At 36.7% G+C, this 13,387-nt stretch overlaps 1 protein-coding gene across 1 annotated transcript in view; it reads left to right on the forward strand.

Annotated features, from left to right (window-relative positions):
- Positions 1-13,387, forward strand: part of FAF1 (Fas associated factor 1) — a gene marked incomplete at its 5' end in the record, with an annotated part of 85,288 nt that overhangs the window by 53,723 nt on the left and 18,178 nt on the right. Inside the window, 2 exons of the mRNA XM_010165385.1 lie at positions 1,278-1,414; positions 4,020-4,108. Of these exons, the coding sequence (XP_010163687.1) occupies positions 1,278-1,414; positions 4,020-4,108 (226 nt within the window). The remainder of the gene's footprint in view (positions 1-1,277; positions 1,415-4,019; positions 4,109-13,387) is intronic.

A 13,387-nucleotide genomic window follows, 5' to 3' on the forward strand; every position in this document is an offset into this window, starting at 1 on the left:
TGGCCACAGTTCTACTATGAATTGTCTCTCAGGAAATTTTTTTTTCATACTTCAGGTGCCTCATGCCCAATGTTGTACTCATCAGGCCTATCAATTTTTAGCCATTTTATTAGATATAGTATATATTGATTAAAAAAATTACAAATTGGAATCTTTTCAGTATCTTTAAGAAGAAATTACTTGGAGCACTTGACATTTTAATGTGGTTTGTCTTTCAAATAGATTTGGCTTCTAATGTATGTGACAACAGGACTTTGCTCTTCAGTTAGAGCATATATTTCAGAGTAGTTGTTACCTAAAATATTATCATAAGGCATAAGAAAACACACGATTTAAGTTGCCTTTCATGAACATAATTAAGAATTAATAAGCCTGTACCAGTGGCTAGTCCTCAGAATTTCCACTGTTTTGCCTTTTGTGACCTGTGTTATTAAAAGTCCATTATTTTTACAGACTTTATTAAATTGGATCTTATTAAAGCATTCTATATTTGCATTTGGTCTTTCATAATTCATTATTATTATGACATTTACTTTTTACCATCAGATCTGAAAACATATCATAAGCTACCCTTTTCTCTTGAAAGAAATGCTAATTTCAAACAGTCCTCTAATGGAAGAGAAAAGCTTTATCAGTTTTTTCATTTATTCAAGATCGTGTTAAGAATACTAATGCTAGACTTCTGTATGCTAATATCCCAGAGCTTTTTTTGGTCAAAAGCTTAGAATTATTGTTTTTAGACTACACTGCTAAGTATGTCACTGGCAGGGCACTAGTACAAAAGAAAATACAAATCTGAAATACCATGTTTTAATTCTGTGACTGATAAATACAATTTCTTGATCATTCATTATTAAATTATTCTTTTGTGTGAAATTTTACTATTTTTATACTTCATCATGTTTACTAGATTATGACTCTACTTAGTTTCTCTTTAGAAGTTTTTAACAATTGATTTAGCATGCTTACTGATGAGGGGTTAGTTTTGAATTACAACCTGCAGAATAGTGTAACAGGAAATGGAATTCTCTATCAAATAAGTCATTGTCTCAAACAGTTATTAATTGTTTTAATTTAGACAGTCTGGGATTTATCATGCTTGTAAATATTCTCATAATTTAATCATAAAAAGGGAGAAAGAGGTCTAGAATTGGATGCAGAAGCATAGATGTTAAACAGTAGATAACACTCAGTTCAACTGCTGAAATTAGCATAATTTTTTTTAAAACTAACTCCAGAACACCTCTACAATGTTAACTTTTTTTCCCCTCACATAGGTTTCTGACAATGTGCACTAGACACTTCGGGAGTGTTGTAGCCCAAACAATTCGAACTCAGAAGACAGACCAGTTTCCGCTTTTCCTTATTATTATGGGAAAACGATCGTCTAATGAAGTATTGAATGTAATACAAGGTACAGTTCTCGCTTTGTGTTAAAAGTAGTTCTTATGTGAGTATTGAAACTGTTACAAGACATCTTTCCTAACCGTTTATTTTTTAAGATGTTCAGAATAAGAATTTATTTCATATAAGAAACTTCCAGTTGCCATGGCATAAACAGCTACTATTCATAAATGTGTTAATTAACATAGCATTAGAGATTGAAGTTGCCATGACTGTAGTAGAATTGTAGTTCAAGTTTTTCTTTTTTTTAAAAGTAGAAGCCAAATCTCCTGAATAAGGAGCTACACTTAGTTTTCCAAATATATATTCATATAAATTATCAATTTCCAAAAGATTTTGGCTGCACTTTTTGTGCAGTGCCTGAATGCATTTAATTCTCTGTGTGCAGTTTCTCGTTAACATGTGGACTCCTGTTGCATGTAGTGGGCCAATATTTGAACATGAGTTGCTTTTTCAGACCTACCTGCAGTATTGAGACCCCAAATCAGATCAGAATTTTAAGCTGCTAATAGAATCTCACATAAATGAAGCTTTCTGGCTTACATGAGCCGTTCTTTCTGGCATAACCGTTCCTCTGATTTCACTGACAGCAAGATGACTTAGATGTGGAGTGATGCCCTTTGGCTGCTGTTCTCAGTAACTCTTCAAATTAAAATACATCAAAGAACGGCTGCCTCTCATTTCTTCTGCTTTCTCCACAAGTTTTCCTTCATGACACTGTGTCCTCATTTATTTATTGCTTATATCTAGCAATCTTTATTCGAATCTTACTTTCCTGAGGAAATTCAGCCTCAGGGAATACTGCCTTTTGCAGACAGCGTTACTGTTTCTTTCTGCATATGGGATTAATCATTTTCTTGAGGAATCTGCAGTGCTGCTTCCTATGGCCAAAACTGTGAGTTTCGCATGGATTTTGTCTCCTTAGTGTAAGGTGCAGCACAGTGCTAATTCATGGTACTTCTGTCACTTAGAAAACTTATTTCATAACCTTATAAATAGATTTTCTTGTTTTTATAACTCTGCAGCAGAGTTCAGCACATGTATAACTTTAAGCACCTGTGTTATCCCAGTGAAGTCAGTGGTGCTTACTGGCTTAAATTACTTAACTGTTTCAGCAACTTGGTGACACAAAGTCATAGTATAATGCAGCTTTATATTATAAAAGAATCCAAATTATTTCATTGCATTCATTAAGTTTTAATGATTTCTCAGGTTTTTTGCAAACAATCTTTGTACTAAACTAAACTGATGATCTGTTGCAGCCTTATTTAAATTTATCTTTTAACAAAATCAAATGTGCTGTGCTCATTATTTTCCCATGAATTGGGACACTGGTGTCTTTTAACAATATGCCCTCAAATGAATGGCAGTCTCTGAAGTCATGTGTGTTCCAGCATGCGAGATAACATTTTCTGCTAAGGTAGCAAATGCTAGAAATGGGAACAATGAGGGCCTTTCAGGGCTGGGTGAGAAGGCATGTTTACAGAAGAGATACAACAATATAGAAACTTAAGTCCCAGCAGCATTTATTGAAATGCAGACTGTCTAACTTTGCTTTTGATTTTTATTTTTTCCTGGAGTTGGAAACTATGGGGACAGTTTTGTTTTCTTTTGTAGTGCTGTGGCTTCTGGTTAGTTTACTCCTTCTGAAATTTTGATCAGTATCACCAATATAAATCTAGCTCTTGCTGGTATTGTTCTGCAAATGTCCAAAGACTATTTAGGTTGGCAGGTGTTAAGAGTTTATAGTTTTAGACCATTTAGAATTGTTTTGGTTCTCATGGTCTAAGACCTTTTAACTCCTCTGACAGGTGGCTGTAATAGGTAGTCTAATCTTCAGTTTAAGAAGAGGAAACAAAGACTGAGTGCATCTTGGTAGGAAATTAAACTAATCACTCAGTCTAACTGAAGACTGGAGGCACACTGGTAGAAAAAAGTGAGGAGGTATCTATTTTCCTGTGCCTGTGCTGTATTTCTTCATATATACACAGATGTCCGACTTTTCAGCTACTATTAGCTTTACAAATTTTGTTAGAAGTAAATACACTGAAGAGAATATATTATAATATTTGAAGTTTTACCACTAGTTACACCTGAATAAAAATGCGTGCGCACACATTCATTCAATCGCTGTATTCTGGGTTTTTTTCCTTTTTTTTTTTTTTTTTTTTTTTAAACCAATCCATTTGGATGCTGCTGCCAACATCCTACTTTTTGTTACCTGACTAAGCAATTGCTTCAGTTTCCCTGATTATACCTGGGAATTCTAAAATCAGTTTCATGTCAGGGAACCTCAGATATATTACTTTCCTTTAACATCAGTGATTAAAAGAAAAAATCGAGTTATTCCATGCAAGCACAAAAGTAATTGTTCAGATTTGAACCATCTAAAATTTTAGCCCATGATCAACATTTGTTTTAAAAACAATTTCAAATTTTCAATAAAAGGGCAAACTGAAAGCATTCTGATGAGGTACTTGCATTTTCTACTCCTTTTTTTTTTTTTTTTTTTTTTTTTAAGTCTGCCTATTTCTTACAAATTAATTCTGAAATTACTTCTTTTTTGTTTAATGACTTTAATGATATGAAGTTCAGCTATCTTTCTTTGTTGCTAGGTAACACAACAGTGGATGAACTAATGATGAGGTTGATGGCTGCAATGGAGATCTTCAGTGCTCAGCAGCAGGAAGACATAAAAGATGAGGTGAGCATTGAAAGCTATTGCAGATACCTCCTGGCTTCCACAAATCACTGGGAGTGCAAAATTAACCAGATATTTCTTTAGCCAATGAAGTTGGATATCATATGTTTTATCTCTTCCATCATCAGAAATTAAAAATGTTAAGTCTCCTTTTTGTATTTATTTGGATCTCTCACAAAAGCTCTTTTGTTTGGCTTGTCATTTTCAGTTTGTTTCCTTTTTCTGAATATTAGTCATGAGTAACTGTTTACATTTACAGTGTTGTTATAGCGCTTAATATGCTCGTACAAGGAAATGACAATCAGATTTTTTTTTCCCAATGACCAACTCCAAGTCATAGGTAGGGAAAAAAAAGATAGATTGATATGTCTTAAATGTATACATTTAAAAGGGGATTGAAAAGCAACACTACCCAGAACTATGCCAGTACTGAATCACCATTCAGAACAACACAGAATTGGGTAAGTGATGACAAGACTTGTCAAAAACAGTGTTTCAATTACACAGAGGTAGACACAGTGAGGTATACAGTTGAGAGATGTTTATCTGTTACTCTATAAATTGAGAGTGACATTTTGAAGTAATGAAGTACTTAGGAATTTGTAATAATAGGTGTGTTGCCATTCAAGATTATTCTTATCCTCTTGTGTAGACACTGATTGACAATAATTCACTAAACACATTCTTCACATTTAAATCTTGTATCTCATTAGTTCGAGATTTACTGATTATGGTTATAATAATATGAAGGCATAGTATCTGCACAATATCTGTTGTTCATTTTTTCTTCTTTATTTATGCTACCTGTAATTCATTGGTAAAGAAATTGACTTTGATTTTGTTAATACTGAATACAAATTTTAATATGAGGATTAGAACAAAAATGCGAGGCACAATATAATTGAATTTTTTATTGTCATTTAACAGGAATATGCTTAGTATGAGGGTTTTGTAATGCTTTAATAAGAAGGTAAAATACACATCACAGATGAGTTCCAAGAAAGGTTCAGAACTGAAAACTATAAAAGCTGTTAGAAAGGAAGAAAACAGAAGGAAAGAAAAGCATATAAAGGCAGAGAGATAAGAGCGAATAAGGGGCAGGAGAAGGAACTAGAGAAGGAACTAGTAGAACTACTACTTCTAGTAGTTCCTTCCTACTTCACTCCTAGAAGTAGGAGTGATAGGATTGGAACAGAGGGAGAAACAGGGGATCAGAACAGTTGTCCAGAGCAGTGGACATCAGTATTTGAGAGAAGAAAGTAGGGGCAGGTGATATAGTGCTAGATGTGTCTTAAGAGGATAAAACCAAGTGGGTTTGCAACTGAGAAACGTCTGGGTGTAAGGGAAACAAAACTTAGAGAAGACTCAGTAGCCTTGAGGCCATGATCACAGAACCGGGAGCTGGCTTCTGTGTCCTGAGCTGCTGTCAGTCCTTCACTGGGTGGCCAAGAACAGTGACAATCCAGTAACAGATGTCCCCACAGTCACTATATGGATGTCTTCTGACTTCTTACTCCAAGTGCTCTACCTATGTAAGGAGAATGGAAAATTAATTTTCATACATTCCTCTAAAATATACCTTTGTCCAAGTCTTCTGTAGTCTTTTCTTACATTTCCTTTTGTTTTTCTGTCACTGAGAGCACCAGTGATATTTCTTCCCCAATGGGAGCTTTTTCTAACACATCTTGACATTCAGAAAACTAATGGAAAATTTCATAAACTTTAGGGGCAGGTTTCCAGACACTATGGATTCTATACACAAATAGCATATTTACTTACACCTTGGCTCCACTTGTTACAAGCACACCGAAAAGGTGAGCACAGAAACTTTCGCCTTTGAAGGAGGAAGTTTAAAAACAAAAAATAACCTTGCTTTATGAAATTGCTATTCCAAGGATGGAGTATTTGACAAGCAGTCTGTACTCAATAGAGGGCTTTAGCCTGAAAAAAAAATATTGCCTTTTTGTGGTTTGCTACATAACATGTAGCTTTCTTGTAAGTCTTGTACTTGACAACTTCAAGTGTTCAAACGTCAACACCTTTTTTTTTTTTTTTTTTTTTAAGATCTTTTTGCAGTTGATGCAATTTTTTTCTCAAATATTACAATAGCAAACAGGATACAGAGTCCGGTTTCTGTTACTGTTTTCTTAATAGCAACAATAAAACCACAAGAAGATAAGCAGAGAATTCTTTTGTGTTTTAAAAAGAGTAGTCATCTATATGGCTTTGCTGTAAACAGAAGTGTGCGTGAGAGAAAAACAGAACTGGAAACACTTGTAAATAACAGCATGACATCATTAATGAGTCAGTTTATGCAGCTGAACTTCTCCACTTTGGATTTTTAACTTGCATGCACATGAAAGCTTCCAACACAGCTATTGCATAATTCTGTTTAGCACAGCATGTTTTGCAGTGCCCTCTGATGGTTATTTGGGTACAGGATGGCTATTACCACTGCCAGCTAATGGTACCCGTGTTGGCTGTAGCTGTTCAGGCGTCGCTTTACAGTCAGTTCCCTGTTGCTGGTGGTGTAGGCAGGATGCTCAGAACAGCGTCACCAATTTATCTCACCTGAGCGAAGTGAGTCACTTCATTAGCTGGTGGCAATAGTATGGTTAGCTAAATCCTGTGCTTTTGTATCCATGTATTGGTAAAATTTACTGAGGTAGCCTCAGAAGTTTTAATCAGGCAACTGTGAGGCATATTTCTATAATACCAAGTGTTAAAATACCATCATTTAACCAGCAATTGGATTTAATTTTTAGATTTCTATATTGAGTTTGAGTAAGCCTTTTCTTACATAATCTCCAAAGAAATACCTTGAAAACGTTGAGATGTGTGTGTGTACTCATAGTAATCCAACGTACCTGTCTCAAGGTACAATGGTGTGTAATTGAGGCACCCATTTTCTCTCCCAGACTTCCTTAAAGGGAGAGCCATCTGCTGTCCCACTCTTTTCCCTGCCTCTCCAAGGCTTCTGGGTCAGTCATGGTGCATTGAGCCTGTTGCTTGCTGCCTGCCAGCTCTGCTGACCAGATAACATTTGGGAAACCTTTTGGACCACACTGTTGACGTGCCGTTGTAGATACATGGTCTAGCTGTCATGGTGTCTGTTTTTATAAGTTTGCTACTTAAATTGCCATCATAACAAGCCACAGATTATGAAGTACGATCAGCAGCATACTGACATTGTGCTCACATGGCACTTCTGATGAGAAGTGGCCAAGGGATAATTAAATGGTGGGTTCGGTGGCATCAACCACAACAAGGCCACTTGGCCAGGAGACAGTCCCACCCTTGTCAGCGCAGTCAGGTCTGGGGTCTGAAGCCCGACCTCAGGCTGGGTACGCAGAATTACTCTGAGGCTGCACTGCTGATTTCATACATCTGATGGACATATTTACCTTTTCTAACCACGTTTGCACCTCTGGCTCACACAGCAAATGTTGGTACCTCAACTACGGTTCAGGCAGGGCGGTGGGGGATTTTTGCAAAGAGGAAATGAAGGCTACTGAGGAGCGTAAGCAAAGGAGGGTATCTCAGAGCAGGGACAACTGGCCTCTGCCACTGTTGATCAAGGTGTGAACTGAGATTTTTCAGGGACTGACTTTGAAAAGAGCATGTAGTATCAGTTCCTCTTAAGTTTCAGTGCCTGGTGCTGGACTTAGGAAAACAAATAATAATTGTAAAATATTGTACACCCTGGAATGTCCACTTTTAAACACCCTGTTAGCTTGCTTACTTTAATTGGATAGTTAAATAATCATCTCAGCATGGCATGATGGGCTCACATTAGTTAATTCCTTTGTAAGGATTAATGTGAAGAGATATGTGATTAAGTCCTGGCATTACAACACAACACACCTGTTCTGGGCTGATCCTGAACATTTTTTCTCCATTGCCTGAGGAGGAGGCTTCTCAAAGGATTACAGTAACACTTTTTGACAAGCTTATACAGGGTGGAGTTTCCATGTAATGACAGGGCTCATTTGATGATGTCTCAGTAATGCATTCTTTTTATTTTTGCTGTCAACATTTATTACTGTAGAAGCATTGACTGTTACACAGCTGGTCCAACTTGTCCACATTTAAGTAACAGTAGGTCTCTCATCGTATTTATTTTTGTCGTTACGCAACACTAGCACTCCTGCTCTTGGACTAGACTTCAAGGTGGAATTGTAATACCCACAGTTGCTTCAAAAAGCTTCTTATTTTTACAAATACCAATTAAAACCTTCAATTAACTTTAAACTATGTCTGCTGACACACTGTTTTCTTTAGTGGAAAAGAGAGATACTGAAGAATTTTTAAACTGGAAAAACTGTTGTAAACAGACTCTGACTGAAGATAAGCTGTAGAAAAATGTAGGCCTGCAGAGTCACCATCTTTGCTCTCTGATTGTGGGTGACATATCTTCTGCGTAGATCCTGCTACTCCATGAGGTCCTTCTTGACCAATATCTGAAGGGGGATTTAAAAAATATGTAAAAGAAAACAAAACCTCCAAAACAGCAACATAAATTCACTGTCTTTTCCCTGCCACAGCCCTTTGTAAAAGTATGCTTGTGTGTCCATCCCAGTGCTCTCTTGTGGTAGACAGATGGGGCTTTACCGGTCAAGTCACAGTGTCTCCCTCCTCTTCTGCCTTGTTGCTGTCAAATGTAAGGGATTTCCTTCTCTTTTATTTTTTATATGATAATTTAACAGTTTCAGCTTCCAACACCTTTTCTCTTTCTTTTTCCAAAGATACATCTCACAGCCACGAAGGAAGCTAAAGAGGATCGGTCCTAGTGCATTTTCTCCTAATCTGTGGTCTGTTTGTCTTTTCCTCCTTCAGATCCGTTGCTTTTCTCCACTTCTTACCTGCAGCTGTGTTCTCCAGGTAGAGGATGGCCTAAGTGCTTCCATCAGCTGTGCAGGAGACCCCGGCAATTTCTGTTTAGGCTCTGCAGCTCACGTTAAAATCAGGAGAAATTAGGCATCTGAATACCTTTGATAATCCGTGTTCCATCTAACACTGTCATGTGTATCATGGTATATAGCATTTGCACAACAGGAGGTTAAGAGAATAAATACATGAAATTCATTAAATTCCAAAGCGCAAAAGCATTATGGTGATGACAGCCATCTAACGAAGATTGCGATTTAAGCCCTCAAAAAATCCAATTAGCACATTTACTAATTATTACTAGTTATAACTAATTAAACTACAGTAATCAAAATTTATTTGATTAAATTTTCCAGTTTGGTATGTGTAATCTGATAGCATCCCAAACAATTGGTTTCCCATTGTGCACTTCACTGCACCGACACACCAGCAGATACCAGTTGCCACCTTCGAGAGTTGACGGCCTATTTTGAACTTTGACAAAACGCAAGGTAATGACAGAGGAAAGAAAAGATGAAATGAAAATATCTTTAGTTCAGGTGGCTTTTTGGCTATACATGTTGATGGCTCCAGTCACTGACTATTCGCTTAGTTTGTCTTAGTGAACAGCAGCTTTCCCTGCTGCACAGCCCAGGTGGGTAGATGTTGTACAGGACTGGCTGGCTCGTTTCCCGTGGAAAGTCACTGCAGGACAGCTTCTTGAGGGTTTTGGGTTTGGTTTCTTTCTTGTCACTTGAGGTAATTCCCAGAAATCAGTCCATGGAACTGGGCTTTCAGACAGGCAGGATCCTCCCGTGCTTTTCCATTGTTCTGCCCCTTCACCCTGCCCCGTCCTGCCTCCCCACCTTAGGTTCTGTCACCCCAGAAACTTCCATTTGCTTTATCTTCATCGTTCTCATATACCAAACACATTCTGTGTATACTTTTTTCTTCTATATATTCCCCATCATGTATGCTTAAGTTATACAATGTGCAAGTCTGTCATCTTAGTGACTCAAATTAATGTCTTTCTTGCACTGGTTTGTTTGGACAAAGGGGTGTTTCTCTTTAACGCTCTCATGAATCGCCTTAAGCACTTGCAGTTTTTAATTTCAGGAGTGGTTCAGTGAAATGAACTGTCTTTCAGATAAGCATTCAGCATTTGTACATACACTTTTTTTTTTTTTTCTTTTAACAGCCATTTACTCACTGATGCCCTGAGAAATGTCTTCTGCTCATGGTTATCTTCTCAAGTTCTGTCTCATCTGGTTTACTTCGCAGTAAAACTGACCCCAAAGGGCAATGAGGAATAAAGTATAACACATATTCCTTAGACACATCTGGTGCAAAGCTGATTCCTGGGGTTAAATCATTAAATCCTACCTTCAGAAACAACAATAACTTTAAAAAAAGCCCAGAAGGGCCAACACAGACTTTTCCAGCAAAATAACCCACCCAAAAAGCCAAAGTATTGTGTATTTTTTCCCCATGTAATCTGCAGGAAAAGGGAGGTTGCTGTCCTAAATGCAGTTGGGAATCCCCTGTTTCCATCATTCTGTATCTGAAACTGCCTGCTGTTAGGTGCTATTAGGAGTAACTTCAAGAAATGGTTTAGAGAGTAATTATTGGAGAGGGTTATCCTAAATTTCTTCTTCACCTTAACTGTAAGTTTTTCTTAGTCTTGTAGCTCTGGATATTACTCAAGAGAAGGTTTTATCTGGTCCATTGTAACTGTCTCATGAATATAAGCATTTATTATTTTTGTTATGATTTTGTAATATACATGATAGTGATGAAACTTCATAGCTAAAGAATATATTCTGTGGATAAATGTTGGTTTGTTTTGGTTTTGGTTTTTTTTTTTTGAGTATCAACTTCCCATTTAATGAATGTCCCCACTAGTGGTGCATTGTCAAAATGGGAAAGCAGAAATCTGTGACTTTTTCCCTTTAAGGAGCAAAGGACAGTTGTCTCCTCATCTCACGCCCAAAGTCCCTGGGATGTGGATGGTTTACATTCACAGGAGCCTTCGGTTGCGGCTGTGGAATTCAGAAATGCTGAGTGAAACCCCTGTTTCTGATGAAGGCTCTTTAAGTGACCTGGGATAAGCTGTTGTCTGTTCACACCTTGGTTTCTTGAAAAAGGAAGATGGCAATTTTACCATCCTTGTAAAAGTATTGTGGAGATGCATTTATTGATGTTCAGTCATTGCTATAATTGATGTAGGGTTTAACAGGAAAGCTGTCAACTACCTCAGATCTTGGCTGCTACTTACAACATTTTTTAAATTAATTATTAGTGGTATGACTATTCTTTTCTTCTTCATGTGTTCTTTCTTAGTGCAACGAAAGATTCTCTGCAAAACATTTTCTTCCACTTGTTCTGTCACCATTATGAATTTTCTTTTGTTGCTTTTGATAAACTTGAGTCATCCTCATACTTTGTATGGTTTCTCTGGAGGAAGAGATGACTAAAATAACAAACTGCATTACAAAAAGGAGAGCTGCAGTGTCTAATGTTTAAAATTTGTCTAAGGTGTAACTCTGACCCTAAAAATATTATTATTTTGCCATAATCTCTGTAGAGGAAGTGATTCCTGTTAGAGTGAGCAGTATTAAAACACACAAGTACATACAAAGAGACATTTCATAGGATTACATCTGCTTCTTACCTAAAGGAATCTGGATTCTGGATTTTGAAGGTCTGTTTCAGTAAGAACAGTATTGTTTTAATGTGGTGTAAAGCTCAGTGGCATGGTCATTTACTTTTAGATGTGTCTTACATATTTCTATGAGGACCAGGCAGTCATGCATAGTAATTCTTCACATTCCTGACATCTTTTTCATAATCCACTTTTAGGATGATGATAACTGTGATGAATAGGGAGGAATTTTTTTTTTAAATGCCTGAAATTCATGTTTAGATTCTCGTTGTAGAATCTATAGCAGCAGTGTTTTTTGCAGCTATCATCCAGATTATATAAACCAATTAAAAAAATTCTTCTACTTAAGCTCTCTATAGGTAAATGAATCCTGTGCTCATCGAAAAAGCTTCTAATAAGTTCCTAGAGTTTTCTAGACGGTATGTAAAATGTAAAATAAAAGCCAGTATGCAATTTCTTTTAACTCTGATTAGTATATATTTTTGGAGTGAGTTTTTAACAATTTTTGTAAATGTTTAATTTTAATTTTTTTTTGAGGGTTGGTTTTGGTTTGGATTTGTATGGGGGTTTTTTTGTAAACTGAAGTAACTATACGGTAATTGTTAGTAACCTTTGATGAAGTAAAGAGCCTGTAGTTGCAATAGTTGCAAATGATCATTCTGTTTTTTCTTGGTCATTATTGGACTTGTGCGACTTTGGAAATTCAGTTAGCGTGTGAAGTTAGTGTACGATATATGAAGTTGCAAAACATGAAAGCTGAATAGACTCTATGCAAAACAATTCTTCATATTTTTATAAATGCTTGTGCTCTTGCAGATTGCCTGAAGTCTGTCTTCCTTTAGTAAGTTGATTTGGGAAGATAGTTTTGTTTCTCATGATTCTAAGATAAATTTATGGTATGCCTATGGAAAGTCTCAGTATAGGTAGTACAAAACCTTTTCCTTTACTGTTACATTCCGTCTATGAGAAGAGTTGGGAAAACCTCTGTGTAGTCAAGAAGCTTTTCTCATTTTTGGATAGTATAAAAATCAGAGCTGTTTAATTATTTCAACACCCCCTTTTCTCAGAAATAGAATATTAATGCAGGGCAGTTTCTGCTGTCAGGTTTGAGTTAATTTTTGAAGGTTTTCCATGAACATGACACATGAAGCTTGCCAAGGTCCAGGGAAGCCAGGAGGGGAATGGATTATTCAGTGGTTATTGTGTTTTTCACATTGTGCAAGAATTACTTCTACTCATGTCTTAGCTTTGATGAACAAAGTGATGGTTTCTCTATCTTCTGTGAATGAAATTTAGGACACACTGATTGTAGAATAATCTTGGGTCCTGTTTCTATAAGGATGAAGAGTTTCCTCTAAAAAGATCTTGTTACTTTCCAGCTGGAGGTTGTATACCTTTTCCTGCAGTTTGTCCTTTCCTCTTGTGGTCGCATGCTACTTTAGAGCTTTTTAACCACTAATACGTTAGAGTTTTGTTTGAGGAACATCTTGGCATGTTTGCACAGCATGATAGTAACAGCTAACGTATGCTCCTCCCATTTAGAACTGAGCTTTTGCCAGGTAGTGAAGTTTTTGGGAGAAAATTGATCACTTTGCAAAATGATGCCTTTATGTGGAATAAACCTTGCAGATTAATGAAAAATTAACATAATTCTTCAAAAAGCAGTAGGTAGTAGATTTTAATTTCTATGAAATACAGGGGACAGATTACCCCAGTGCAGGTGCTGTGTTACTGGTGACTACAGGTGACTGTGC

The sequence above is a fragment of the Antrostomus carolinensis genome, unplaced genomic scaffold (assembly GCF_000700745.2).
Source record: "Antrostomus carolinensis isolate BGI_N321 unplaced genomic scaffold, ASM70074v2 scaffold12893, whole genome shotgun sequence".
NCBI lineage: Eukaryota > Metazoa > Chordata > Aves > Caprimulgiformes > Caprimulgidae > Antrostomus > Antrostomus carolinensis.